This window comes from Labrus bergylta, chromosome 5 (genome assembly GCF_963930695.1).
Source record: "Labrus bergylta chromosome 5, fLabBer1.1, whole genome shotgun sequence".
In the NCBI taxonomy this organism is placed as follows: domain Eukaryota; kingdom Metazoa; phylum Chordata; class Actinopteri; order Labriformes; family Labridae; genus Labrus; species Labrus bergylta.
The window spans coordinates 19,614,775-19,642,062 of record NC_089199.1 but is presented as its reverse complement, the minus strand read 5'-3'; the positions used below and the strand labels follow the sequence as shown (position 1 = coordinate 19,642,062).

Below are 27,288 nucleotides of genomic sequence, written 5' to 3'. Positions count from 1 at the left end.
GCTTTAATACATTTACTGTAAATTCTTAGCAATTTTATTTTGTATCATTATGGGGCAGCATTTCCAATATCAAGGTTGATTTCAACGTAAGTAGGTAGGGTAATAAGAAAGATGATTACTTGGGTAATCCATCACTTGAAATACACAATGTAGAAAATGTCTCAACAAAAAAACAGACACCAGAGCTCCTGTGAGGAAAACTAAAAGTCTCCATGTCACATTTGTTCCTGTAATTCATATTTTAAATAGCAATACGCCTTTAGGTTGCTCTTTTTGCACTTTAACTGCACATTTGCACACCTCCATATTACACTTTACTAACTTTGTAAAAATTCCCATTTTGGCAAATGAGCTGATTTTAGTGGGATGTTTTATATGTTTTAATGTTGTGTTGTCAGATTTTTTTTTTTAACTTTTTTTTTCATTTTTATTTTACAGTGATGTCGTCCTTGTAGGCGTTGTCTTCTGTGTGCTGCTGCTGCTGCAAAATATATTTCCTGTAGTGGGATATTAATCTAAATCTGAATCTGAATCTGAATCAGAGGGAAATAAGACTGCAGTAAAGATCAGTAAAACGAAAGCTTGTCCTTGGCAAGAGGAACTTACAGCAAGATGACAAAACAAAACAAACATCATTATAGAGCAAGTGTTAAAAAAAAACCTTGGTTCCAACTTAAAAGCTTTAGTTTACTTGAATAGAGGTAGAACAAAGGGCTATATATTTCTTTACTGTTAAACTGTATTTCAGCGCCTGTACTTTTTCACTTCTCCTTCTTCAAAAACATTGAATCATGACTTCTATTTCACCACCATTTTTTCTACACAATCATCTGTATATCTACTTTAGTAAAGAATGTTTTCCATGTCTCAATGAAACTATTTAACCGACCAATCAAGCAGTTTGAATTTGCCAAATTGCAAAAAAAAAAAAAAAAAAAGTACAGGTCTAGACTCTACTCTTTGCTGTTTAACTTACAGAGACCCCACATTTATCCACCATGAAGAGTGATTGGCCACAGTGGCAAAGAAAAAACATCCTTTTTATTGGCAGAAACATTGAGGAAAGACAGACATATTGGAGAAGAACCATCCGCTGGGACTGGATTGGTGGAGAAAGTGGGATCGAGTCGTAGACAGCTAGTGTTAAACACACACTTAAAGGTTTATCACTGCATGTCTGAGCAGCAGGGAAAATCTAAGAGCTAGTATTCAGCATTAATAATCATCAGTGGTGCATTTGGACATGGTAACGTCTGTGAGGCAGACTAGCGCCTCTTGGGTCTGCTGTCTCATTGTGGTACACGGGAAACATGCAGAAATCCCCTTCTACAGACCTATCCATCAAAGCTATTTATCTTTCCAATTCAGCCGTATCATTTAATTACATAAACATACAATCCCTGCCTTTGTCATAATAACCGCTTCATTAGTTTGGAGAACATTCATGAAGAAACCCTTAAAAATAGAGCATCCAGTGAAAGTGGAGCTCACCCGCTTTGAAGACGTTGATCGGACTTGACAAAGTTTATAAAGGGTTGGCTTTCACTCCATAGGCGAGTGGGAAACATTCTTACATATTTGTTTTTAATTTCTAATCGCCTTTAATGGGTTGCAATCCAGATGGCTTAAAGATAATTACCTTGAAAACAGAGAAATGGGCTTGAAACAACTAAAACATGTATTTAGCGGAGTAACTCTGTGAACGATGTTGACACAGTGAAAACCATGTAAAAATGATTCCAATAGAGAAAAGTTGTTGGTAGTTTTGGAGATTTAGACTACAATGGCGACTTGTAGAGTATATAAATTAGATGAAGGAAAATGGCTTTCATATGTAAGTCATTGCTGTAGGCCTTGGCATACCGCTACATTCCTCAGCCAATTGGTGGAATGTCAGCTTAGCTTCAAATGCATGTACCAAATTGACTTCAAATACACAACACAGCTGGATTGCTACTTTATCCACGACCCCAATGTTTCAACACTTTATGTTTTTCACACACTAATGTCCTCGCTTTAAATTCCTTCCTTTAATTTAATCTCAGTTTGTTTTTCTGTAACACCAAACACCCTCGTCGTTTTCTCGCGCTCAGACATGGCGACGGCCACCCCGCTGTCTGGAAGCCGTCCTTTAGCGGAAGAAAAAAAAACCGCAGAGTTCTCCTCCAACAGCTTTTCATGTTGGCATGCGTCCATCCTTTGTACATGAATACATGAGCTGCCTTTGTTTCCGCGGCCCTGGATCAGGTTACTGGGCATGGCTGTGCCGTGTTTTAATGGAAATGCTATGCAGGAAAAGGCCATGTGGCAGTCTTGAATATATGTACATCCGTAATGGGATACTCGTGAGCTCCCTTTAGAGGAACTGTTTGCCTTATTAGGCTGTCGTCTTGTGACTGCAAACAAACTAGAGAGTACAGAGAGATGGAGGAGATTCCTGTGACTGCTGTCTGTACATTATCGTACCTCCGGCTGCAGGAAGGAGGCATGATGTATGTACACGGCAGAGTCACAGGCCATCATGGTGTAAGTGCTTCGCTGAGATGAAATACAGAACCTCTATTTATTATCTCCTGGCAGCAGCACATGAGGACATACTCAGCCCCTCGACTGTAGCGCAGATTATACGAGACATCATAATTTATTTGCCTCAGATGGATGCTTCTGTTTGGGTCGGAGGGCGCGGAGGCAGGCCTGATTAGCTGATGAGAATGAGTAAGGGGATTAAAGGGACTTTTTTATCAGAGGCTCTGACTCACTGTGGTCACTTGCAGACAATATTTTATTCCTGCTTCAGGATGGATTTAGCGACAACACAAACAACTACTTGAGTAGTATAAATGCTAGGAGTGAGGGGAGGCGATTAAGTATTGTATTCGAATAATTTGAACATAATTTGACCCTAGAAATACATCACAGTTGTATTAACATAGTCAAAGTTTTTGGCCTATAAGGTCCACAAAGAGGGAAAATGTTTTCATGCATAACGGTAGAATAGTTAAACAGCAGTTCCCCTCCATCTTTAATGTTTATTTAATGGGAAAAAAACTGATATAAAATGTAGAATTGATCAGTTTGCTGTAAAAAAAATGAGCTTCATATTTAGCATGGAAATGTGAAAGATTGTTACATACAAATAAAAATGTATAAAATCATAAAAACGACAGGCACATGTGCTGTTTTCTATTATTGTGAGGACAGTGAAGGTTTCCGTCAGTGGTAATCGTAAGAGCTTGGTTAAAGATGGAGACATAATTATTGATTTTTTTAAACAGAGAACTTGATCTTAGTACATTAACAGACTTTGACAAAGACTAGGGCATAATTAGCAGTGGGTCATGAAGATATTGCAACACATAATTTGGATATACTCAGCCTTTCCCAGAATGAGTGAATGTTGTATTATGAGTGTTGTGGTATAATTGTACCATTTGGACAAACTTGTGATTTAAAAACCAAGCACATGCAGTCTTTTATTCTTAGATCATGGAGGCGTGTCAGTTGTAGTTTCCCAGCCGGTGGATTTTCCACAGAGAACGCGTGCCGCTGCAGAGACTTCCCTCTTTATTGCGGGGGACTCAGGGGAGCCCCTGTGCTGCTGGCTGAGCGCTGCGTGTGTGTGCTGCACGGGCCTGCAGGGGATGAGCGTGGGGCCTCGGTGTCCATAAATCTCGCCCTGCACCCCTCCCTCACTTTTACTCCCAAAGCAGCCAACCCTTTCACACATACAGAGAGGCTCAGAGCGAGAGGCCTGCGGGCCCTGCTAGGATCCCCAGACAGAGCTTTTTATCTTCAGCTCTCTTAGCTTTACGCTGACCCACGGCACCCTGAACTAATCTTAATGGTTGTTGGAGGACTCAGGGTGATCACGCCCCCCTGACCTTGTGGTTGTGCTGAAAAGAATGAGCAAAGTTTTCAATCACCAGGCAATGCAAGACTGTAGAGGGCCACCCAGGATGTACAAGTCATTAAATACTGTCTCTGAACATTTTGTTTGCCTGAGAATATCTGAATAAAATTAAGCAACAGGCTGAATTATAAATTACTTCCTTATGTAAAAAAAGGAAGAAAGGAAATAACAGTAATGTGACAAAATTAAAAATGACTTTACACTGAAGACTTGGCATGAACTTGGCATGAATAATGAAAAGTAGTTTTGTCAGAAAAAGACGATACTTCTATGTATTGAACTTATTTTAATGATATATTTATGTAGGTATAAAGCTCCATACCCCACGTTGGCTTTAAAAATTACAAAGATTTTTTGGGGATCATCCCTCACAGTTAACAGTTATTCATTGTGTTTTTTTTTATTTTTTTTATATTTGCATTCTCATTAAGTGGTATTCATTTAGAATATGTACTGTATGTAGTTTCTCCTGCCAAAACCTTTGTAATATACAGCTGGCAAAAAGTGCCGTACTGTTGAGCCCCTTAATGAGAAAGTCAAAGGCAAAGAGGCAAACAGCTGTGTTGTTAAAAGTTTACTGCAAAGCTGTCTGTTGCTTTTAAAAGGTTGCTTTCACCAGTTGCCTCTCAAACCTTTGAAGTGCATGGCATACTTAACCTAGTTTTTCATACCGCTCCAAAGTCTATAAAAATGTTGACGTGAAAATGACATAAGGGTGTTGAAGTCATCTTTGATTTCCCTGCCCAATAGGAACGTAATCTTAAGCCTTGTTCGCACTTCCTGAAAAACTCCTGAAGCTTTCAGGGTGAGCTGCATGCGTGAACACAAACAGCCCAAGTTTTCACATTATCTGGAGTTTCTTCTGCCAGACCCCTAGTGTCTTTTCTGCATGAAGTCTGAGTGAGCTGACGTGAGAAGACAGCAGGATATAATCAGGAGAATTCACCTTGAGCCAGTGGGAGGCGGTGGTCTCCTGGGACTGATGCACGGCCATATACTGTGTGCACGCGATCACTGGGATCTCTGCGCGTGATAAACTGCTGCAGTACGTTTTCTGTTCCCCAGTTTGTTGTTCTCCACTCTTTCGGTTCGATTCGGTCAAACTTCACACAGCATTAATATAAAGTATTCTCATTATAGCGTCATATAGCAGACTCTGTTGCTAAATCCGCCCTTTTTTTTTACATCATGCCTTGCTTCAAAAGACCCCACACGCCTCTCCACCCTCCCATCCAATAGGGCTAGTGTCCCACTGTGAGGTTCATGTAAGAACAACCCGATCAGGAGGATTTCAAGGGCAGTCCGCCTGAAATCCTCTAGAAATCCTCAGGAGTGCATATGTGAAAACGGTTTTTAACTTGGAATAGGAAAAGTGTTTGCAGTAAATAAACACACATGCAGTTTGTTCTATGGAAATAAAATACACTGCTTTGGGTACTTACAGTTGAATCTGCTATGATATTCCTAAACAACAAGTAAAAGAAGTTAGACTACGGGGTACAATGTACAAAAAGCATGTTTTGCAGCCAAATCAGGATTTTATTTTATTTTATGTGGTTCAGACTGGATAGTGTCACGTAATAGACGCTTAAATGTTGTTTGTATGATTCATACCAAGAAGGTGGTCTGTTATGAGCAACATGACAAGCCCAAATTAATCACTACAACATCACAGTTGATACTGGGAAGTCCCTAGAGGCTGCTCTTGTGGTTTGGCCCAGTGTTGTAACTTGCCAACTTGTGATGCATGACTCTCTAAAAGCAGTCTGCAGTATATTATATAGATTTTATAGCATCACACCTTTGCAGAACCTGCTGTTTGGCTGAGAGATTAAAGACGCTGTAAAAAAAAAAAAAAGCCTCCGTGCGTGACTGTGAAGTGGGGAGTGATTGATTTTAGCCTCATCCTTAACACACTGTCTTTGTCTCCTCGCAGCTCCATCGACTGTTTCCATAATGCACCAGGTCAGCCGCACTGTGGACAGCATCACCCTCTCCTGGTCCCAGCCTGACCAGCCTAATGGAGTCATCCTGGACTATGAGCTGCAGTACTATGAGAAGGTATCAACACATTAATCCTCCAAACCTGCACTGATGCATACTCACAAACACTCTATTTAATTTCCTTCCTGTACATCTCAATAAATGAAATGCTAATAGTATAATCTGACTCTTTTGTGTAGTCTTACATTACAATTCAGAATATATCTCCTCACGCTCGTTTGCATAACAGCACTTCCTAGGAGGCATGTAGACCGAGCTTCTGAACATTGCTCAGAACTTCTGCTCATTCTCTTTCAATTATAATCACGGTCAGTCACTGGGAAAGGAAACCGCGCTCAGCCCTGCAGCGGGCCCGCTGGGGATTGATGCACACAGACTTGTGGTTGCAACAATTGAGCGCCGGCTGCTGTAAAAATAGTATTCAGGGGTCGAGCTTCACCGGATCAGCATACTTTTCTCACAAGAACACATGCAGACACATATTCAAACACAATAATCACTTACATGCATACACCCGTTCTCAGACTTACTGTCACAATCAAACAGATGTACATGTGTGCACGTATATAAAAAAATACACAGCATTTGTCAGCGTTCGTCAACATGCAGAGTAGCTCCACTTTAGAGCATAATTCCCTTCTCTGACACCGCTGCAGAGAGCTGTCATAACAATAGTACGGGCCCCTGCTGCGGCTCAGAAGTGAGCGCCGAGCAGCGGGTGGAAGGGAGCAGCTAAAAGAGTCCCAGTCTCTCCGCTCTCAGACCTGTCAGTGTGCCGGAGAGGAGCAGAGAAAGGCAGCTCTGATCATCAGAAGGCACGGCTCAGAGAAGCCGCCTGACCCCAAACTGCCACCCAAATCTACCTTCTGAACCGCAGCTGCCGGAGGTTTGCCTCTTTCAAGTCCTGCAGCTCAATCAAACATTATGATTTCTTTTGGGAGGGGGAAAACGATTCAGATTTGTTCTATTGTGGTCGTGTTATTGTGCATGTTTGCAAAATAAACGCAGGGATCAGTGTCACTGCTGCTTTGCTGTGCCAGAGATGTTTCAATGCAAGATCTAAGAGACGCGATTTTGAGATGCTGTTTGGTACATTTTGTGCATTGTCACAAGACATTTATAATTCTGTTAAAGTATTGAAAACTGTGGATCATAGTGCAGTTATAGCACCAATTGTTGTTGTTAAAATAGCAGAAAAGGATGCACCAGAAACAGACTGATGGTTGTGTCACGTGCCCCATGGGCGGGCGGGGGCTCTGGTCCTCTGGCACATCCTGCATATTCCTTTGCCTTTCCACAGAATCAACATCAACCAATCAATCTTTATTTGTATAGCACAACGTTTATCTTGAGACACTTTACAAAAGAGCATATGGGATAATATGCAGGAAGGATTTCTCCTTTGTATTCCTTGCATTCCTGCAAGCAGCTGTGGTTGTGGGGACGACACAGTCTGATGGTGGAGGCTGGAAGTCAGGGATGTGGGGTGGAAGTAGTTCCAGATCACATCGCTGAAGGTTTGGGGAGCTCTGTCTACTCGAGAGCCTGGCTTCTGCTGCCAGGACAAGGCCTCCTGGGCTTCTTACACACTGACACAGAAGGGAGGGGGATTAGATAATGACAACAAAAGGATGTTAAACATTTTTGATTCTGCTGTAAAGTTGTATTTTTTTAAAAACAGAATCAACATCTTCTCTTAAGCTCTGATCATTCCCTTCACTTGTTTGAGGGATTTCCTCTTAAAACAATTCAACTCATGTCAATTGAATATTTACTGAATTAATGAAGTCAGTAAATCAAATGAGAGGCACAGTAATCAAATTTAGTATCCATGTGATTGACCATAAAAGATAAGAGTTTGATAAGACATCATTCATTCATTTATTCTGACTTTTAAATGAAGAGAAATAATGCACATTTAATTTCTCCATCGTTAGGTTTTGTATTTGGTTTGTAAATACTTGTGTGTGTCAGAATTTAAGTATGTTGTTCTCTTCTCCCAGGACCAGCCAGAAGTGAACGCCACCGCCATCAGGAGCCAGACCAACACGGTGGTCATCCGCGGCCTCAAATCAGGCAGCATCTACGTGTTCCAGGTCCGGGCCCGCACCGTCGCCGGGTTTGGACGCTACAGCGGCAAACTGTACTTCCAGACCATGACTGAGGGTGAGAATTCAGCCAATGCTCCCCAAAGCACGCAGGCCTGTAATCCCCCCACCTCATGCGTCAACACACCATGTAGTGTAATATGCATTCAGACAGCTGCAGGAATGAAAAGGGAATCATGTTGTGAAGTAAACAGATCAAGTACTCAAAAAGCAGATTAGTGTGGCTTGAAAATATATTTGTTCTGCCATAATGTCTTCTAATTCAAATTTTTCTTATTTCCCAATCCAATATTTCTCTTCTTTATGTGGTATATACATCTCATCCACTTAAACTCAACACATGCGACATTTGCCATTTACCACCATACAGTAAGACTTGAAGGATGAGGTCAAAGTTATCTTATCTTTGTTCCCTGACACAACTGGAAGAAGGAGGAACATTCAGTAAACATCAGTCATGAAGGTTAAAGCCCGGGTTTTCCACTCTGAACATCTCATTTCCTTCAGCCTGCTCTGCCCGGGGGCCGTCATTAGCCAGAACTCCTCTCCAGCAAACATCCATGCTTCTGCCACACGCACACATCGCAGCACCAGAGATATATCAGAGCTGATGTAGAAAAGTAAATATCAAGTAAACTGAGCGTGCAGCAGGACCCAGGTTTTTATCAGGGAAATATTTATTTTTGTAAAGAAAAGGAGATCCATTCAAAATGATTTTCAGAGAATGTACCAATGCAGCCAGAGAGTTGTTGTTTTTCCCCTGCAAGAAGACACTGATTACCACAGCTTAGAGTAAACAATCAGGAGAGTACAGCTCTGGGAATCATCAGAAAAAAACATTGAAGAAAAGGAAAATGATTCCCTCTCAGGAAGTAAAAGAAAACACTTTAATGTTGTCACTTTGAATCATTCTCAGATTGTTTGACATCTGGATTGTTTGTGGATTGTCTTTTTTCATTTTTACATCCTATTCTCTCTGGTATCAATATAAGAAACATACACTGTATTCTCCTCCTTCCTTTTGAAAGCTTCATGAGTGTAAACTCAATATTCCTGGATGTTGTACCTCAGGGCTCTAAACTAAACAAAGACAAATCCATATAGTAAACCAGCAGAGCACAATCAAGGCCCCACAGTCCAGCTGATCTCTTCACATATGTCCATACGTAGACGCATAGTAGGGCAGGGAGTCTTTGGGTGTCTCACGATTCGATTTTGATTTTGATTCTTGAGGTCAACATTTGATTGAGAATCTATTTTCCGATTATTTGGATTCATGATTTAAAGTACATTTTTGAATGAGTACATACTTCAGGATCTACTCCAGTCATCTGTGAGACTGGCTGAATTTCTTGCTGCTCCATTTGGCATTCTACTGAGTTAAAGAGCTAGCCTTAGCACTTAGCAGGGATGAATCTTTTTAAGAACTCAGAAGATAAGAACTCTGATTTTTATGTGAATCTTTTTTTTTCCACCTCAAACACATAGTATAAAAAGTGAACACCTTTGTTTGTGGAGTTTGAGGCTTTTTGATGTGACCATATTTGGACAGAGGATGGATACCTCTGAGGTTAAGTCCTCATGACATTATTTATTTGTTTAACCTTTATTGTAGCAGGAGTTTTCACTTTGAGATACATCATTTATTTTTTAAGGGAGTCTCTATGCTACCCAGCAGAGCTAACACCCAGTAATGAAAAAACCTTTTTTTTATTTTATTTTTTACAGCTTCAAGTGGTCATTTGAGGAACTGCAATTTTTTGGCCCTTGTACATTTGCTTCCTTTGTCAGCCCTGGAGTTTGCTGCTTGGTTCTCCCTCCCTTGTTATCAATTTTGATGAACACTCAATGCCCATATTTGGCATTTATAAGCACTTGATTTACATTTCATGAATTATAAGTGTACATGAATGTCAGTTAGTGAAAGCTTTTTGTAGAAATTATATAAAAACACCGAACATAGTTGATTTTTTTGTCGCGTCTTCAGTTGTTAAGATACACTCTGTACTTTAATGAATACTGATAAATTATTTTACATGGCAGGGTCAAACTCAAATTGAACCAAAATTGACTTTTGTACATAGAACAACACATTAATGTTTTCCAGAAGCACAGAACTCTGCAGGGAACTGAGTAGCATGTTTATTGTTTTTGTAAAAAAAATATTGATAGATTGTGTGTAATTTTCGGTGCTCCAGAGAAGAGTCCGTCTCAGCCTCTTTGTGCCCTTTCAATAGCTGGGTTCCTGCTCTTGGCTGCCTCATCAGTCTGGGTCTCACCCAAAACATGCTCTCTCTGCTCACTTCACACGCTTCCTGCCAGATGATTTGTCCGTATCCGCGGCATCTGAGCGGCACATTCAGTGTGCTTTGGAAAATGGTCCGTGCAGCCCGTCAAGATGCCAAGCTCGTCATTGGTTCACCCAGCCATATGTCCGTGTGTCTGTCACCCACTGCTCCCTCCATATGCGGGGGCTCAGATGCTAACCCATATGTTTCTCTGCATGTGTGACTGTATGTGTGTGTGTGTGTGTGTGTGCATTGTTTATGAATGTCGTTCTTCCTTCTACAGAGGAATACAACACCAGCATTCAGGAGAAGCTTCCTCTTATTATTGGCTCGGCGGCTGCTGGCTTGGTCTTCCTCATTGCTGTGGTCGTCATCGTCATCGTCTGTAACCGGTGAGTCAGTCCTGTCCCGTTTTCTGTCTCTTTTTTTTTTTTAAGCCTAAGAGCCTGTCAGGTACAGGTATACACCCCCCCTCCCCCTTGTGCATTAGTTTTGAGAAGTGGCATCAATTCTCTTGACCTCAACTTTTTCTTTCTTTTTCAAGAACACAAATTAACACATCAATTTTTCCACCAATAAGAAGATAACAGCTAAATATCTGGATTTGCCAGTTTCTGTACACCTCTCTTTTTTGTTGGTTGTGTTAGTTTTTCTTTATTCAGCGTTCTAAAACATTTCTTTGCAACTCAAAAGTCTCTTAGCTCTTTTGCGTGTTAAGCCAACCTGGCCTTGACTCAATCATTCTGATTAAAACTATAAATATGAGTCGTGGAGATAAACCATATGGGTTTGAAGATATTAATTCTTAATACATTCCAGTCTGTCAGCAGCAGAGTTCATACTTTAAAGTCAACATTACAAACATGAAAGTTCTGCAGGTGTTCCCTCTCACTAAGACTGAAATGTTTGTAACTCTGCCAACATTATAAACTTTCGGTTCCCACTGAGCCCACGCATATTAAAAACTGAAGCTCAGCTCCTGAATCCTTTTTTTTAAATATAAAAAGAAGAATGTGTGAGATACATTTCTGAGTATGGATTCTTTTAGTAGAAAGTATATATGTATGTCGTTAATGGTATACCAACTATTTGCAGAAACCTTCAGGAGCAGCCTTTCTGAAGTGTTCTAGAAATCTCAGCAGTTCATGTGTGAACAGCCTATGATAAATCTATGTATTCATATTTAGTTTTTTAGTCTAGTTTATTTTTGTTAATTGCAAAAACTGACACTATAAGAAATGGTATCCCCAAATATGGAAATTTAAATCTAATATTTTATGGTTTCTTTTCTCAATTGTAAAATCTGTAAAAGCTGACTTGCTCACACCTTGTTGTACTGGATCGGCAAAATAAAGTCAATAATGAGCCCTAATATTGATTCAGCAGATCCCAAAAGCCCACGTCATCAGCCCTGTCTACAGGAAAATCATTGATATTTACGCACCCACCATGTCCTACTTACCAGGGATTTAAAATGACCCTCCTCTCTGGTGTATAAAGTGGAAATAGAGATTTTTTTTCTTTTAGATATATTCATCATTTTTGAAACAATCAATGCAGCTGCCAAACAAAAAAAGAAGACAGGTTTGTGCAGCTAGAAAAATGAAGAATTCTTTCTCTATAAAATGTTGGCACTCCATCTCTCGGTTGGTGTATCTGGGTAGACCTGGAGGGGGGGGGGGGGTGTTTGATGTGTGAATCTGCCCCTCCCCTGCTCCCTATCTTTGAACCAGAGCTAGAGTTCTTTGTCTTTCCCCCAGGAGGCGTGGCTTCGACAGGGCAGACTCAGAATACACCGACAAACTGCAGCACTACACCAGCGGCCACAGTGAGTACACCACCACCCCACCACTGTGCACCCTCCTTCAGCACCACCACGCACACACCTGTCTCCATGACGACCGTCTCACACCGGCATCTCCACAGCTTTCATTCATGCCTCACACACCTGTCTCCATGGCTACCACCTTGCACACTAGTGTCCTTGGCTACGGCCCAGCTTCAACACCGCTTCATTTGCCCACCACCCCCCCTTGCTTTGGAGTAATCCCCTTCCCTGTTGTTGACTCAGATTTTACCTCCATCAGAAGCACTGCTCCAGTGGGCATTCTGTGCACCATCACACTTCATAGTTAACCACATTCATTGTAGTGGAAATAGGTCAGCCTTTACTCACGTTAACACCATTAGCATGCTAATGCCACATGAGTCATTTGCCATTGTTGAAAAATTCAAAGACCTGGTGAATGAATGAAGAACTCTTAATGATTTTTCCCTCTTCATAAAGTACAGTAGCATAGAGCTTAAATTACAATCCTGCAATAAGTCTGTGAGAACGAGCTGGCTCCTTCAAAATATTAGAGCTGATCCATCTTTCTCTTAATCATTTGAAAAATGCAGATCTACATTTTTCCATCTTGAGTTTTTGATACCATCCTAATCTGTTTGTTTGATGGTATAATTATCGTTCTGCACCGTCCTTTTCATCTTTCTTTTACTCTTACAGTAAAAGCCAATTCATTCTGATTATGCCCAAGCAAAGTCTAGCTTGTGATTTAAAATGGAATTGGTATTTTATGATGAGTGAAACCACAATTTTATGTTTAATACAGAGCAAAAATGTCTGTGTGTGAGAGGTTAGGGCTTTTGCTAATTTTGAATTTCTGTCTTTAATTGGGCCTTTACATGTAGAGTATCATTAAAACTTCAGGCTGTCAGTATCATAAAACCACATTACTATGTATGGATGTAAATAAAATGTGCACACTAACACATATGTACTTGTAATGTAAAGTACGGTCTTCAAGCAGTGCTTAAATCCCAGGACGATGTATTCACCATTTCTGCCTCTAGTAGTCATACTGTATCAAATACTTATACTAAGATGCAATGCAGTTGTTACATTCCTGCATAAAGGTCTTCTGATTAAAAACATTTTAGAGTTGCAACATATAAATGATCCATGTTTATTCCTAAAAGAAGGTGGTTCTCCAAAAGTTTAAAATACCCCATGAAACAAAATGTGAGACACTGAAATGTTACAAAATCTGATCTACAACACAGCCAAATAACTTGGTTAAAACCCAAGTCCCAGCACTGATCAGGAAGATGGGGTTTCATAGTTAATGGGGTGGCCAAGCATAATTCCAGGGGGCTCTTGTTATCTCAGACCACCCTCTGGATTCGCTCCTGGATTTGGGGTAAAACGTGAAAGTTATCGACGTCGGCGTTTCAAAGCTTTTAGCAGCAAAAGCCAAAAGTGTCCTGAGTGCATCCTGTCCTCACACCAGTCACAGTCCAGACTTCAGCCCCTGTTTTTGGCGGTCTTTGCCGTCATAGCAGGGCGGTCTGTCTTTCAGCACTTCAGCCTTGGAAGAGATTGTAGGATTTTGGTAATGGTGGCGTTTTGCCCGGTCAGATTCTCTCCATCTGTTCCTCTCTGCATCTTGTCTCTTCAGCGTACTGTTCCAGGTTTTTTTCTGAGACTTTATGCATGCACGTCTTGCTCTGGCCCAGGCATGATTTCACTATCCGTTAAAACAGCCTGAGGCCTGATGTGGAGGTGAGAGAAGAATAATCGGATTTCAAACTCAGGACACTTAAGTCCCTGGACACTTAAAGGCCACCTTAAGCCAATTTACCTGGCATCAGGGCTTAGGAGTGCCAATTTATTTCTTGGAGTGGAGCTGGGAGATGCTGATATAGGGTCTGGGTTTCTCTGCTGAGTGTTAATGGCACTATGACTCAGTGGAGATGATATATGTATTACCCTGCCTTATCACAGCTAAGAAGACTGGGAGTACCTTTTTCCTCTCTGTCCGAATTGCTACGCACATTATCAATGAGGCACTAGGCATTACCACCATTTGTAACTGCACCGCCTCCTCCATCCTTTGACCTTCATCACTTGAATGTCACACATGCATTAAAAGCACACAGGAATGCATGAATGCAAAGAGAGTTGATCTTTGATGCGCTTCTGACTGTGAAGCCCTCAGGAGTGTGAGTGTGACCGCAAGAGTTAAATATTATAGCCTCTCTTTCCTTTTTTCCAAGTGACTCCAGGAATGAAGATATATATTGATCCGTTCACATATGAGGACCCCAACGAGGCTGTGAGGGAGTTCGCTAAGGAGATTGATATATCCTGTGTGAAGATTGAGCAGGTCATTGGTGCAGGTAATGGAGGAAGCTTTGCAAAAAAACGTGTCTGCAATATATTACCATGAAACACATTGAATACACAAGTTGATTTTAAGTACATGTAGATGTTTATCACCTCACATCAATGATTTTTTTCTGCCGCGTAACGTCTCCACAGGAGAGTTTGGAGAGGTGTGCAGCGGTAACCTGAAGCTCCCCGGTAAAAGGGAGATGTTTGTGGCCATTAAAACTCTAAAGTCCGGCTACACGGAAAAGCAAAGGCGGGACTTTCTCAGCGAGGCGAGCATCATGGGTCAGTTCGACCATCCTAATGTCATCCGCCTGGAGGGCGTGGTCACCAAGAGCAGCCCGGTCATGATCGTCACTGAGTTCATGGAGAACGGATCGCTGGACTCCTTCCTCAGAGTAAGAAAACAGATTTTGTTTACATCGTTTTCATGTCTCATTTAACACAAAACAGCCAAAGGAAAATATTTGATGTGAAACAAATTTATTTTTAATTTTTTTCTTTAAGGTAAATGTCATAAATTAAAGGAATATAACTTACATTTCAGCTGCATTGACCAAGAAAGCTAAGTTGTCTTTCTTGCTGAGCCGTTAAGTCTGTGCCTACATGTACCATCATGCATTGCAGGAGATCAGCAGCAGCCTTAACACTGTTTTGCAGATTTATACTGTCAAATGTACCCTCGTCAAAAATTAGGGGCCACAATTTTTCTGTCTGAAAGTTGGTTTTCGTAGCTACTTTTCTCTACATTTGAAGCTGGAGGACTGAAATAGCTTGTAGTTTCTCCACAATATAGCCCGCAGCAGGCATCACATTAAACAACTTAGGGTTCAAACTTTAAAGAGTTAAAACATAAACATATTTTACAGAGAAAAATGCAAAAAATACTAAATTTTATAACAGAAGAATAACAGGTTGTAGAACCCTCGCAGATGTTTCCACATTTTGTTCCTCGTTGAAAAGATAGAGATTAGGTCTAAAACTTTTAAACATTCCATTTAACTTCCATTTAGTTACATAAATTAATTCACAGTCCTTTCACATTAAAACAGAACATATGATTCTGCCAAACATTATCAAAATGGATTCAGTCTCTTCAGTAGAATCTCACTGTGGGGCGGCTGTGGGTCAGCCGTCTCTCCACCAGCAGGTCAGGGGTTCGATCCCCAGCTCCTGCAGTCACATGTTGATGTGTCCTTTGGCAAGACACTTAACTCCAAGTTGCTCCTGCTGCTTTGTCGTTGGCATATGAATGTGATTAGTTTCCTCTGATGGTCACTTTACAGAGCAGCCTCTACCATCAGTGTGTGACCTGCGGTGTGAAAGTGCTTTGAGTAGTCAGAAGACTAGAAAAACTCTTTACAAGCTCAAGTCCATTTAATTTAATAATAATAATAATTGATTCTTTATTGATCCCGCGAGGGGAAATTCGTTTTTACACTCTGTCTAGTAAACTTGCTCCACAAACATAGGCCGAAATACCAACAAAGTTTGACTTTTGTCTTAAAAGCAGCAATCCATACATAGAAAGGTTCATCTTCACTGTAAGAAAACTCTCATCTTCTCATCAACTCTGAATTAATGACATATTACACAACAGGTACATGTAAAATCAATCATTTTTAATTATAAAGATAAATATTGCATAATTAGTGGAACGGTGATTTAAAACAGACTGCTGGTAAATCACATCTGACAACATTTTGAAACATTGAACGGTTTACACTTTGAGGTTTTGTTGGCAGCTCTGCACTGAGCTACGTGTTAGCTTAACAAGTTGACATGTTGATCCGCCTCACTGCTTGAAGCTCACTGGTCTATTACTTTGAGAAGCCTAAAGTAAAGACATGAAGATCTTCAAAGTTTAATTGGAGTTTAGGACTCTTCTGTCTTCTCGGTGTCTGTTAAACTGACAGAGCTGCTGGTTACCTGCCACAAACTGAAGACAAGCTTTCATCCAAACAGCATTTTAGTAACAACTGCGGAGACTTTGTTTTTCTTCTGCCAACTCAGAGAAGTAACATTAATTTAAACTACAGCTGACAGTTGGTTGCCATTAAAGACGTGATACAACAGTTTGAAACCACTGTTGCATCTCCGTGTAGGTGAAAATCACACTCCGGGGGTGTTTATGTAGGAGGGATTAATCCTGCAGGCGTCGGTAACTTAAGTTTTTAAAAACACCTGACAAACACGGATTTAAATCCTTGTTGCACACACAAAATCTTAGCTGTACACACATATTTGTCCACAAAATTGACACGGTTTATAAACTCCTGCACAGTAATCCTGCTCCAGATAAACATTCATATTCACACGGTCCCTCCTGTGTCGCTGGTTTAATGTCAACTGTGACTTCCATAGAGGAGTTCTCACCTTATGTAATCCTGCCTCCCTTTAAACACTGACTGGATATTTCTTTACCACATGACTTTACTGTAAAACTTCTACTAGTAGTCCAGGCTTTTATTTATATCAATCTATGAAATGACCCTTCCTTTATTTGGGACGAGATGGTCTTTTAATTATTTATGCACAGAACGTGTGCACAGCAAAGATGGGAGCGGTGTAAACATATAAGAACGTCTTTTAATTTAAAGCATTACATTTCAAATGAGAGTGGTGCTGGTCGGGGGCCCTGGTGGCACAGTGGTTAGTGCGCGTACCCCATATACAGAGGTTATAGTCCTCCAAGTGGGTCGCCCAGGTTCAAATCCCACCTGTGGCTCCTTTCCCTGCATGTCGTTCCCTACTCTCTCTTTCCCTGATTTATGACTCTATCCACCGTCCTATCTCTACAATATAGGCATAAAAATCCCAAAAATGAATCTTAAAAATTATTTATTTTCCGTCTCTAATGCCAACATAGCGAGCAGAATAGTCCCCGTTCCTCCTCTCGGGTTAACATTTCTGAAGTCTTTATCAGATCATCCTGCTCACTGCTCACATTCTGTCTGTCTTATTTTATTCTCCTTATTTTTTAATGTAACGGGGCCTCCGATTGAGACCTGCCTTGATTTGTCAAAATGTGCGGCGACACTGGTCTAGTAAAAGGCCTTAAATTGGGATTGGCTTTCATTGGAAGTTTAATGGTTATTAAAGTTTTTCTCCTTATATTTCATATTTTTACATCATAATTCAACACAGTCTTATAGTGACAGTGTTGTGCTCTCATGTGTCTTTGATGTTTCTCTTGTTGGTGCGTTACATTCATTGTACTCGTCTGCTGATGAGGCGGTACTGCATATACTGTACGCACCCCCCCCCCCCCCCACACACACACACACACACGCACGCACACACACACACACACACACACACACCCATCCCCCACACCGACTCCCTGACAAGAAATATGCAGCGCTCAGAAGTTCACTGGATTTTTAATTTTCATAATCTAACCAGAGGAGGATATTACAGAGAACCGGTCATGCTCTCCCATTTACAACCGCCATAAATAATTCAGATACTTTGCAGGACTTTAAATGAGATGTCAGACGTTAAAAAATGAGGCTGGATATTAGATGAGATGTCACACGGCCCTCTACCATCTGTCTGGGGATGTTAGTGAACTTAAAAACAAACTTTTTTTTTCCTGATACGACTATTTAGTAAACTTTTATCATCACTGATGGCTCTCATTATGGGATGAATGAAAAGAGCCGTTGATTTCTGGAAATTGGAGATGAATGAGAATCATTCATCCTTGGCTTTTGCCAAAAACAGTTTATATTTAGTTTTCATTAAGTTGATGTAAAATGAACTAATTTATTTATTTAATGAGACACAAAGCTTATGCCACTGAAGAATGCCAAATTGTTATTTAGCCACGGGCTTGCCTGAAGTAAACAAGGATGTCGTCCTTTGTTGTGCATCACAGCAGTGGTTCTCAAACTTTTCTCAATAATGCACTTCCTTTAACCTTACCATTGACTATTGCAAAATACTTTTATATCATAAAATGCCATTAAAAGGAAACACAGCTCTAGTGCTCTAGGGTCTGAATTACTAAAAAACAAACATGGTGGGCTGGCTTCGCTGAACAGCTGGATAATTTCTCCACCAAAAAAGGAAGATTTAAGAATTTGGAATTTTCTAGACTCTTCTTTGGCTTTTCACTTCTGTCTTTTTTCTGTCTTTTTGTTTCCAGCCGCAGCATTAAACTAAAAATCCATAAGTTTAATATATGTCCATCATAAAGTACTGACACTGCCTCTTCGAGAATGAAAACCAACAAACAAAACCAACAAGAGCCAACTTTGAAACCAACAAAACCACTTTGAGCCTGATTCAGTTTGTGGGGACAGCTGACAGTTTGACTAAGGTCCATTACATCGATGTTACATCTTTATAGTACGAAATATGGTTCATTTTTATAAAGTGTTCCAATAATTTCATGAATGATGCCAGACTAAAAGGACTAAAGAACCTCCTGCAGTTCTCAAACGCTCCCCTAGGGTCACTCGACCCCCATTGGAGAAACAATACATTATTACAGTGTCATATTAAATATATAGTTGTGAGTGTTGGTGTGAAAACAGTAAATAATATCCAACAAGTACAAATCTCAGAAGAACGGTTTAATTGATGTAAATTCCTATAATTACAGACATTTGTAGAAATATTTAACAATATTGGAAAAGTGGAATCCCCACTCTGACAGACAGTTTAGGTGTTCTGCCGCAAGCTTACACCAAAACCCTCCTTTAGAAGAAGACAGCTTCAGTTCACACAGGTCCCCCCACCACAACCCCACACCCGCCCCCGCCGCCCTCTGAGACACAAAGCATCAGCTCTTTCTGGAATCTGATCTCATAGTGAAGCTGTTTGCGTTCCTGTCGATGTTTGTTAAACATATTTGACAGCACGTTGTATCCAAAACAACAGTGAAGCTGTGCGGCACCTCGTGGTAACGACTGCTGATGTGTCAGAGTCTCTGAATGTGGTTTGTGTCTCTGTGAGGTGATCAGTGTGGATGGTTGGGGAGAATGGTGGCTGCAGTGTGAACTGTGTGCTGCCTGCTGAAGGATTGTCTCCCCTGCTGCCTCCTGCAGAAAGGGCTGGGGATGTTCAAGGAATGATTTCTCCTTCCATGTACCCATTCTGACTCGGACAACCAGGGACGGCGGCAGGTTTTTTTTTCTCCCAGTGCTGAGGGGGAGCTTGACTAATATGTTAGGGTGCTATTTTTCCAGTTTGTTTAAAAAAAGAAAGCAAAACTACCAAAATTCGTGACGGGGCTTTACCGGGGCTAGACAGATTTATGATTTTAAAATACTTCTGGCTGTGTTTAAGGCATTAAATGGACTTGCCCCTGCCTACCTCTCAGAACTCCTATCCCCATATAAACCGGTGAGAGATCTTAGGTCATCTACACAAAACCTTCTGTCACTGCCTAGATTGAGGACAAGGTGCAATGGGGATCGGGCCTTTTCTATTGCAGGACCAAAACTATGGAACTCTTTACCCCCAGACAAAACTCGCCTTAAAACATATTTTTTAATTGTTGTTATTCTTGTCTGTTACTTTTTAATGCTTTGTTTCTGCAATGTTCAGCACTTTGGATCAATCAATGTTGTGTTTAAAGTGCTATTTAAATAAAGTTGATTTAATTTGATTTGATATGATGGGGCTATAGCGCCCTCTCGCCTCGGTGTAGTGCCGTGCTTGCAGACAACTCAGTTCCGCTGATAGCGAGATACCTGTCCGATTCCACATCGAAAAAAAGAAGAATTGGTGTCAAAAGCCACAAATCAATGATATTTTATGAGCACTCATTTTATTACTCACCCAGACTGTAGCACTGCACTGTTGTTGATCAGGACTGTCACATTACTTAACTTAACATGATGATTAAAATGAGTAAAAATGAATTACAGTATCAAATCCATGCATTGATTTCTTTTCAGATTATATTGAAGGCTTTTATTCATATTGGCATCAACAATGTAAGGGACCTATCTGTAGACTATATGGACGTCACACACTGGTTTCTAAAGCGGACTTCTGAAGCCTGTCGGTGGTGGCCGCCATTTTGGAATGGACTCACACATATGAAGCCAGCTTTCAGGAGTCTAGTACAAAGGCTGGAGATTGTGATTCTTTTTAGAAAAAAAATAAGTGGTAGAGAAAGATATGAAATTGATTATTTGTCAATCAGAGCTAAGCAAGTTTCTAGAACATTATTTTGATAAAAACAAATGATGCTAGTTCTTTATTTACACAGTTTTTCACAGTTTTGGATATTTTTTCCACTTAACTGACCCTTGAGACTTTGGAGGAATCCTCCCAATTAAAGTTTGTGCAAACACAGTACAGATTAGGTGTCCATGTGTAATTCTGAGAAAGGTTTTCATGAATTATGCATTCTGCTTAATTGCTGCGGTACACGAGGAGGAGCAGCTTGAGTCGAGGAGAAGCATCCGCTGGGCTAATGAGCAGCAAAGTGTTTGAGGGAGAAATAGGCTGGTGGAGCGGTCATGCAGACTGTTAATATGGCTGTGTCCTTCCAACCCCACTCCCACCACCACCCCCACCACCACCACCTCCCTGGGTCTGTCCGTCTGCCCACACCCGTCCCCGTGCTCCTTTCTCTGGAATCTTCTGTTCTCCGGGCGGCGTGGTGGGTGGTGGGGGGGAGAGTGCAGGTGTGCACAGTTGGAGGCACAGCTGCGGCACTGCTCCAGACGCTCTGCATGCATGTGGTAAAGCCCTCACCAAACTGAGGAGGGGAACAGCTGTAGACAGGCAGCCAGACCCCGGCTTAGCCCCCCACCCGGCCCTGCAGAGGCCAGTTCAGCCCGACCAGAACCTCCCTGATAGTGTCCTTCAGGGCCTCTGCAGAGAAACTTACACCACAAAGTAACTTCTCTACTTCAGACACATGTGGGTTTGGTTACAGGTAGACATGTCTAAATTAAATTATTATTATTACACTAAAAGAGTTACATGGGAATTTTATATTATTAATGCCACATTTCTTTAATGCAGGAGGAGTTTAAAAAAAATATTTTCTCATGAAGCCAGTGTGTAAAGAGTCTTAAATAGTATGTTAGCATCTTTTGAATTCTGATGATGTTCATTTAGTTTTTGAAACATGAAACAAGCTGATTCCCTCTATGTTCCTTTTACTCTGATATAAAGTCAGAACACTTACACGGTCACTGTCTTTTGGAACCATTGCCTAAAAATAGAATATTAAGATTCATGATACTTCCTTGGCTAAAATGTATGTAAACATTGACAGCAGATTCCTGCATGAGTCACCTTGTGCAATTTTTAGAAAGTCCATTAAATATTTAAACAGTGTGTTAGAAGAAATTGCAGGGGCACCGGTTTTGATCCGTGGTTAGAGCATCGTCCCATGTACGGACGGTATAGTCCTCATAGCAGCGGCCCGGGGTTCTTATCCGATCTCAGCCGCTTGCTGCATGTCATCTCCCACTCCTTCCTGTCTCTCTTCAGCTGGCCCATCCAAAATGGTCCAAAAATAACTAAAAAGTCTGTTGGTGCATATCAGGGAGTGTGATGACTACTTCACCTTTAAAAGAAAACTCAAATATTGGTTAAAAACAAACCAGTCTCTGCAGGTTTCTGGCTCATTCTGCATTTTTCACTAGCTGCTTTTATGTAATGTCTGTTATTGCTTGTGAAACAAATGTGTCCATTTTGTATTTAAAACTCTCCTGTCACTGTTAATGTAAATGTAGATGTGTCTTATTTTTTGTCAATAGGACTACAGATGAAATGTAGATTTTGTGCTAATTCTGGCACATTTACATTGATCTATATTTCGATTTGTTGATGAATGTGTATGTAAGTAAATAAATTAATAATTGCATAGGTTAAAAAATTAATTGTACTCTGCAGCTCTCCTTTAAAATACAGTTACAGGCTTACTGTAGGATTTAGACTTTATTTAACATGGCAAACAAATAAAGGTCGACATGTTGTATCCAACTCAGGTCTTCATCAGGGCAGTCGTCAGCAGTAGGATGTCTACAATGTTAGTACTTTGAAGAGTAGCAATTTAAATTAAAGATAAGAACAATTTATTTCTCACTTGAAAATTATTTTAAAACTTAAGATCAACAATTATTATTTTCAAAAGTCAAAATATTTGAAACTTGATTAAAACTCATTGATTTTGACTTGATTTGTTATAAATAAAAAATGATTGTGATGTAATTTTGAATGGTGAGAGAATGAAGAAATCATTTCTACAGCTTAAATGTAACTCCTTAAATGTACGAACAGTTATTTTAAACTTTTTAAAAATGTTTTATTAAAGATGTCTGTAATCATTATTTTTTACTAACTAAAGGGAATATTAGTTAGTCAGTATTGACTTTCTAAATTTGAAAACTAATTTGCATGGTGTTGTTAAAAATGTACGACAGATGATTTAAATAAACAATTGAACGTTTCCACATGATGAACTGTGGATATAATTTCCACTAGTGTAACCATTCTGCTTCTATTCATCCCCTCAGATCAAATGTTCAAAAAAGTGATCCATATGTTTTAAGTTACTGTAACTTATCTTCTGTGTGTTTCGCAGCAAAACGACGGGCAGTTCACCGTCATCCAGCTGGTGGGGATGCTGCGCGGCATCGCCTCAGGCATGAAGTACCTGGCCGACATGAACTATGTGCACCGCGACTTGGCTGCTCGCAACATCCTGGTCAACAGCAACCTGGTGTGCAAGGTGTCCGACTTCGGCCTCTCGCGCTTCCTGGAGGATGATACTTCAGACCCGACATACACCAGCGCTCTGGTAAGGAGAAACATTCCAGTCCTTGAAGTCTTAGATGCCTTGCAGGGGGGCTTAAATCTCTGGAAAAAGTGGATTTAGATTAAAGTAAATATGAGGCCTGGATTAGCATCAAAAGAAGAGTATAGAGAAAAATATGTTCATCCAAAGTTTTGCCCCTTTATTTTTTCACAGAATTAGAAATAACCAGATATGAGGCATTTAATTTAAATACATTTTAAGTGATGTAGTCATGAGAATTATCTTTCTATATGTCTGACCTCGTAGCTGTAATAATAGAAACAATAAATAAACAATGCTGCAGAAACTCTTTGATTTAATTGAGTTTTATTAACCTTTTTTTTCAGCAAAATTTTAGTTTTTGTTGATGAAAAAGACAAAACATAGAACATTAACAACATTATTTCAGGAGTAACTGTTCCTGTTTTTATAAAAGACACAAAAAATACAAAAGTCTGCATTTACTTTTGACTGTTTTTAAGGTAACAGGAGCTAGATTTAGGATCTGCTCAATACTTCCAGACCTGAGAGAAGTGGGAAAATTAAGTTTCCAATCCCATATTTTTTTTTTTTTTTTTCAGAATGTCGCCGAAATATTCAGAATTTACCAGCCATAAATAAATGAAATTAAAGAATTAGTGACTTTTACCGTACTATCAGATTTAGTCTGAATGTGTACAAAGAAGTTTAGACATTTATGTCTGTAAAAGAATCCTAACATAAGAATGTGAAGAAGACTTTCAATTCAATTCAATTCAAACCTTTATTTATTCTCGAAAGGACACTCAGGTTTCCCTCCAGTCGAGATTACAAGCACAATAAAACAAGCAAAAAGACAACAAACACTCAGATCCATTACAAACAGTTACTATTTGAAACAAAGTGGCTAGAAATCAAATTCCTGAACTGTGGAAGAGAGGGAAGAACTCTGATCCTTAGACCTGCCTTCATGACAGAATTAAGGTCAAACAGTACATGTAATATGTATTCATTATAAAGGAGAGCTTGTCTGATACTATCTGACATGACCAGAGTGATCCCAGTTGATTTCATTCATCCCCAGTTTGACGCACGGTGTAGTGCACATTCACTCTGCTTCTCTATCCAGACAAACATCGCTCCTTCACCTGTTCCTCCTCCTCCTGTATTTCATGTTCCACACGTTGCTCCCAGGGGGTTTTGTTTTATCCCCCTCCCAGTTTGGGTTACTGTCTGACATTGTTGCTGTGAACGGTGTCTCTCTCTGGAGTCAGGACACTGTGACGGTCGGGTTTCCGTCTCGCTTCCACTCGCTGAGGTTGTGCCCTTTTGTGTTTCACAGGGAGGGAAGATTCCTATCCGATGGACTGCACCCGAAGCCATCCAGTACAGGAAGTTCACCTCGGCTAGCGATGTGTGGAGCTACGGCATCGTCATGTGGGAAGTCATGTCCTACGGAGAGCGGCCGTACTGGGACATGACCAATCAGGATGTATGTATTTAAGCTCCCTTTAGTTATTTTTTAAATCTCACATGAGTAAAAAATGTTCCCCTTTTACATATTTTAAAACAAAGCCTCACTGCACACACATAGATTCTTATTTTTTGTCTCCTGAGTTTCACTCCAGCCTCAGACTCCTCAGAGATACGTTTTGTCATCGTATCTGCTTTCTCTTAGCTTAACAGCAGCTTTCACTCAGGGTTTTCTTTTTTCTTTTTATATATGAAAATTCCCCCGCAGTCACCGCAGAGACATAATCAGATCATTTGAAATGCACCGAAAGAGCTCGGTGGACAGTCTCTGCTCTTGACTGGAGCCTCCATTTCCCTCTCTCCCTCTGGGTGAGCCGAGGAGTGAACAAATTACGAGGGGGGGTGGGGGGGGGGGGAGAGATAATGAAAATAGTTTCAAATTGAAAGTGAGAACACTAATGTGCTAAGAGGGACTGAGGAGCTCACCGGTTATCTTATTAGCAGCTCCAGATAGTGTTTCTGCTCCATCGGGGTGCTCGTTCAGAGGGCCTCATGAATGAGATTAATCTGGGTTTGAATGGAGCTCCTTTAATGGCCCCCCGATAATGAGCCGGGGGGGGGGGTGGTTGTGCGTCCTCGTCACAAGTGTCCTCCAGGTTGTCTCTCTTCTGTGTGCCCTCCTGGCCAACAACATCCCCGAGCCTGAGTCAGACGCAGCTTTAATGTGGTGTGACGAAGAGAGAGAGAGAGCATTAAATACTTTGTAAAGGCCAACAGATGAGGTCACCGCTTGCAGACAGGACAAGTTCCTGGAATAAGGTTTACGTTCGTTACGACCCAACTGGTGTTTAACAACTCTGCACGTCGAGAGCTCACATGCTGATTTGTGCACACATACAGTATATATGTATTTTGTACATTTATTGTGTGAATGATAATGCAGCAGGTTTGACGAGTGTAGCAGCTGCTTTCGTGCTGAGAGGAACTTATTGAATGTTCATCAAGAGGGAGATCACATTTCTGCCAGTAATTACTTCATATTGGACAGTCTTTGTGAATGTGGATTATATTTAGAAGCTTATCCAAACACTTTTTATGTACTCATGACATCTTTATAACCTGAGGGGAGGTTTTAAAAAAAGTGGAGTGGATCAGTCCTGGAAAGTAACTCATTTTGTGCATTTGTTCAAGTGCTGTCTGTAAAATCAGGTTTCACGTTTTGAAGGTATATAACTGAGTGTATTTATTTTGCACCACATTATACTTCTAATCCAATTCAGTCAAGGTAAAAAGAGAACATACTTTTCCAATTCTTCTAGAAATGTGTGACACTTGGTTCACTTTTTTTGTGTGACACAGTTTTGTGACCTTTAACTTTTCAAAAAATGGAGCCCGGTTACAAAATGACCTTGTGGCAGTTATTTCCCCCTCTCAGCCAAGCATGATAACCAATTGAAGGTGATGTCAAACCATGAGATCTGAAGGGATAAACGCAGACAGATACATTATCATATTAATACAGCACTTGAGTTCTCTCCTTTCAAACTAAACCGTACAACTTCTCCTGTCCATCAATCGATCTTCCTCTCTGTAGAGCCTCAAAGCAACCCTTAGAGATCTGTGTCTCCCCCTGCAGGTCATCAACGCCATAGAGCAGGACTACCGGCTGCCCCCGCCCATGGACTGTCCCAGCGCGCTGCACCAGCTCATGCTGGACTGCTGGCAGAAGGACCGCAACAACCGGCCCAAGTTCAGCCAGATCGTGAACAACCTGGACAAGATGATCCGCAATCCCAACACGCTGAAGGCCATGACCCCGCTGTCTTCTGGGTGAGTCAGGGAGGGAGAGATTAACGGAGGAATTTGTTTTAAAATGTTTTGACTTACATTCCCTTTGTCTGCTGGTATTACTTGCAGTCATAACATTTGGTATAAATAGTTGAAAGTGTGTGCTCTTTTCTCTCAGTGTGGTATCTGCATGTGGGTTTATTTTTGTCTCTGAAGGCGTCCCCACAACACAGATCTTTGGGTTGGAGCTTCGTTTGACATTGATGTGGATAACATCTAGAAAAATATTGTGCAACTTATTCTCTTAACGCAAACCTTTTCCTCTTTGTAAAATGGAAATTCCTGCTCCTGCTGCAGTGCCATCCATAGCACAGTTGACTTTTCTTCCAAACACAAGTGTCTCTTGTTTCTCCTGGCGCCGGGCGGTTATGTAAATTAAAGCCTTTTGGTTTGATAGATCAAAACCTTCCCACTAAAAAACGCTCCGGGCGAAACCTGGTTTGTAGCAGATTTTTGCAAGTTTCAAAACAAAACAATTGAAAGCGTTTCTGCTCTGGGTGTTAGTTTCCTCTGAGTGACTGGCTTTTACTGATTTCCATTATCCACTGTCTGTACTTTCATTTGCGGTGTGTGGAGGATCCAGGGCCAGATTTTCCACAGACACTGAGTGGGTATATTGGCTCCCTGAAGGCCATCACTTCATTTGGAAAATTCACTTTACGAGGAATCACTTTGGAAAGTATTGGTTCTCGAAGAAGGCCAGGGGGATTCTCTAAAGTTCTGTCTGAATGTAA

The 27,288-nt window shown here is 40.8% G+C and overlaps 1 protein-coding gene across 4 annotated transcripts in view; it reads left to right on the top strand.

Annotated features, from left to right (window-relative positions):
* The window catches only part of ephb2b (eph receptor B2b), a 165,250-nt gene that overhangs the window by 129,741 nt on the left and 8,221 nt on the right, over positions 1–27,288 (top strand). The window contains exons 6-14 of one of the 4 annotated variants that reach the window (XM_020643414.3): positions 5,847–5,971; positions 7,918–8,080; positions 10,594–10,702; positions 12,074–12,138; positions 14,376–14,489; positions 14,632–14,879; positions 23,042–23,257; positions 24,576–24,725; positions 26,343–26,536. In XM_020643414.3, coding sequence (XP_020499070.1) covers positions 5,847–5,971; positions 7,918–8,080; positions 10,594–10,702; positions 12,074–12,138; positions 14,376–14,489; positions 14,632–14,879; positions 23,042–23,257; positions 24,576–24,725; positions 26,343–26,536 — 1,384 coding nt within the window. Of the gene's footprint in view, positions 1–5,846; positions 5,972–7,917; positions 8,081–10,593; positions 10,703–12,070; positions 12,139–14,366; positions 14,490–14,631; positions 14,880–23,041; positions 23,258–24,575; positions 24,726–26,342; positions 26,537–27,288 lie in introns of all 4 variants that reach the window. The other 3 variants (XM_020643413.3, XM_065955069.1, XM_065955068.1) reach the window with 3 other exon arrangements.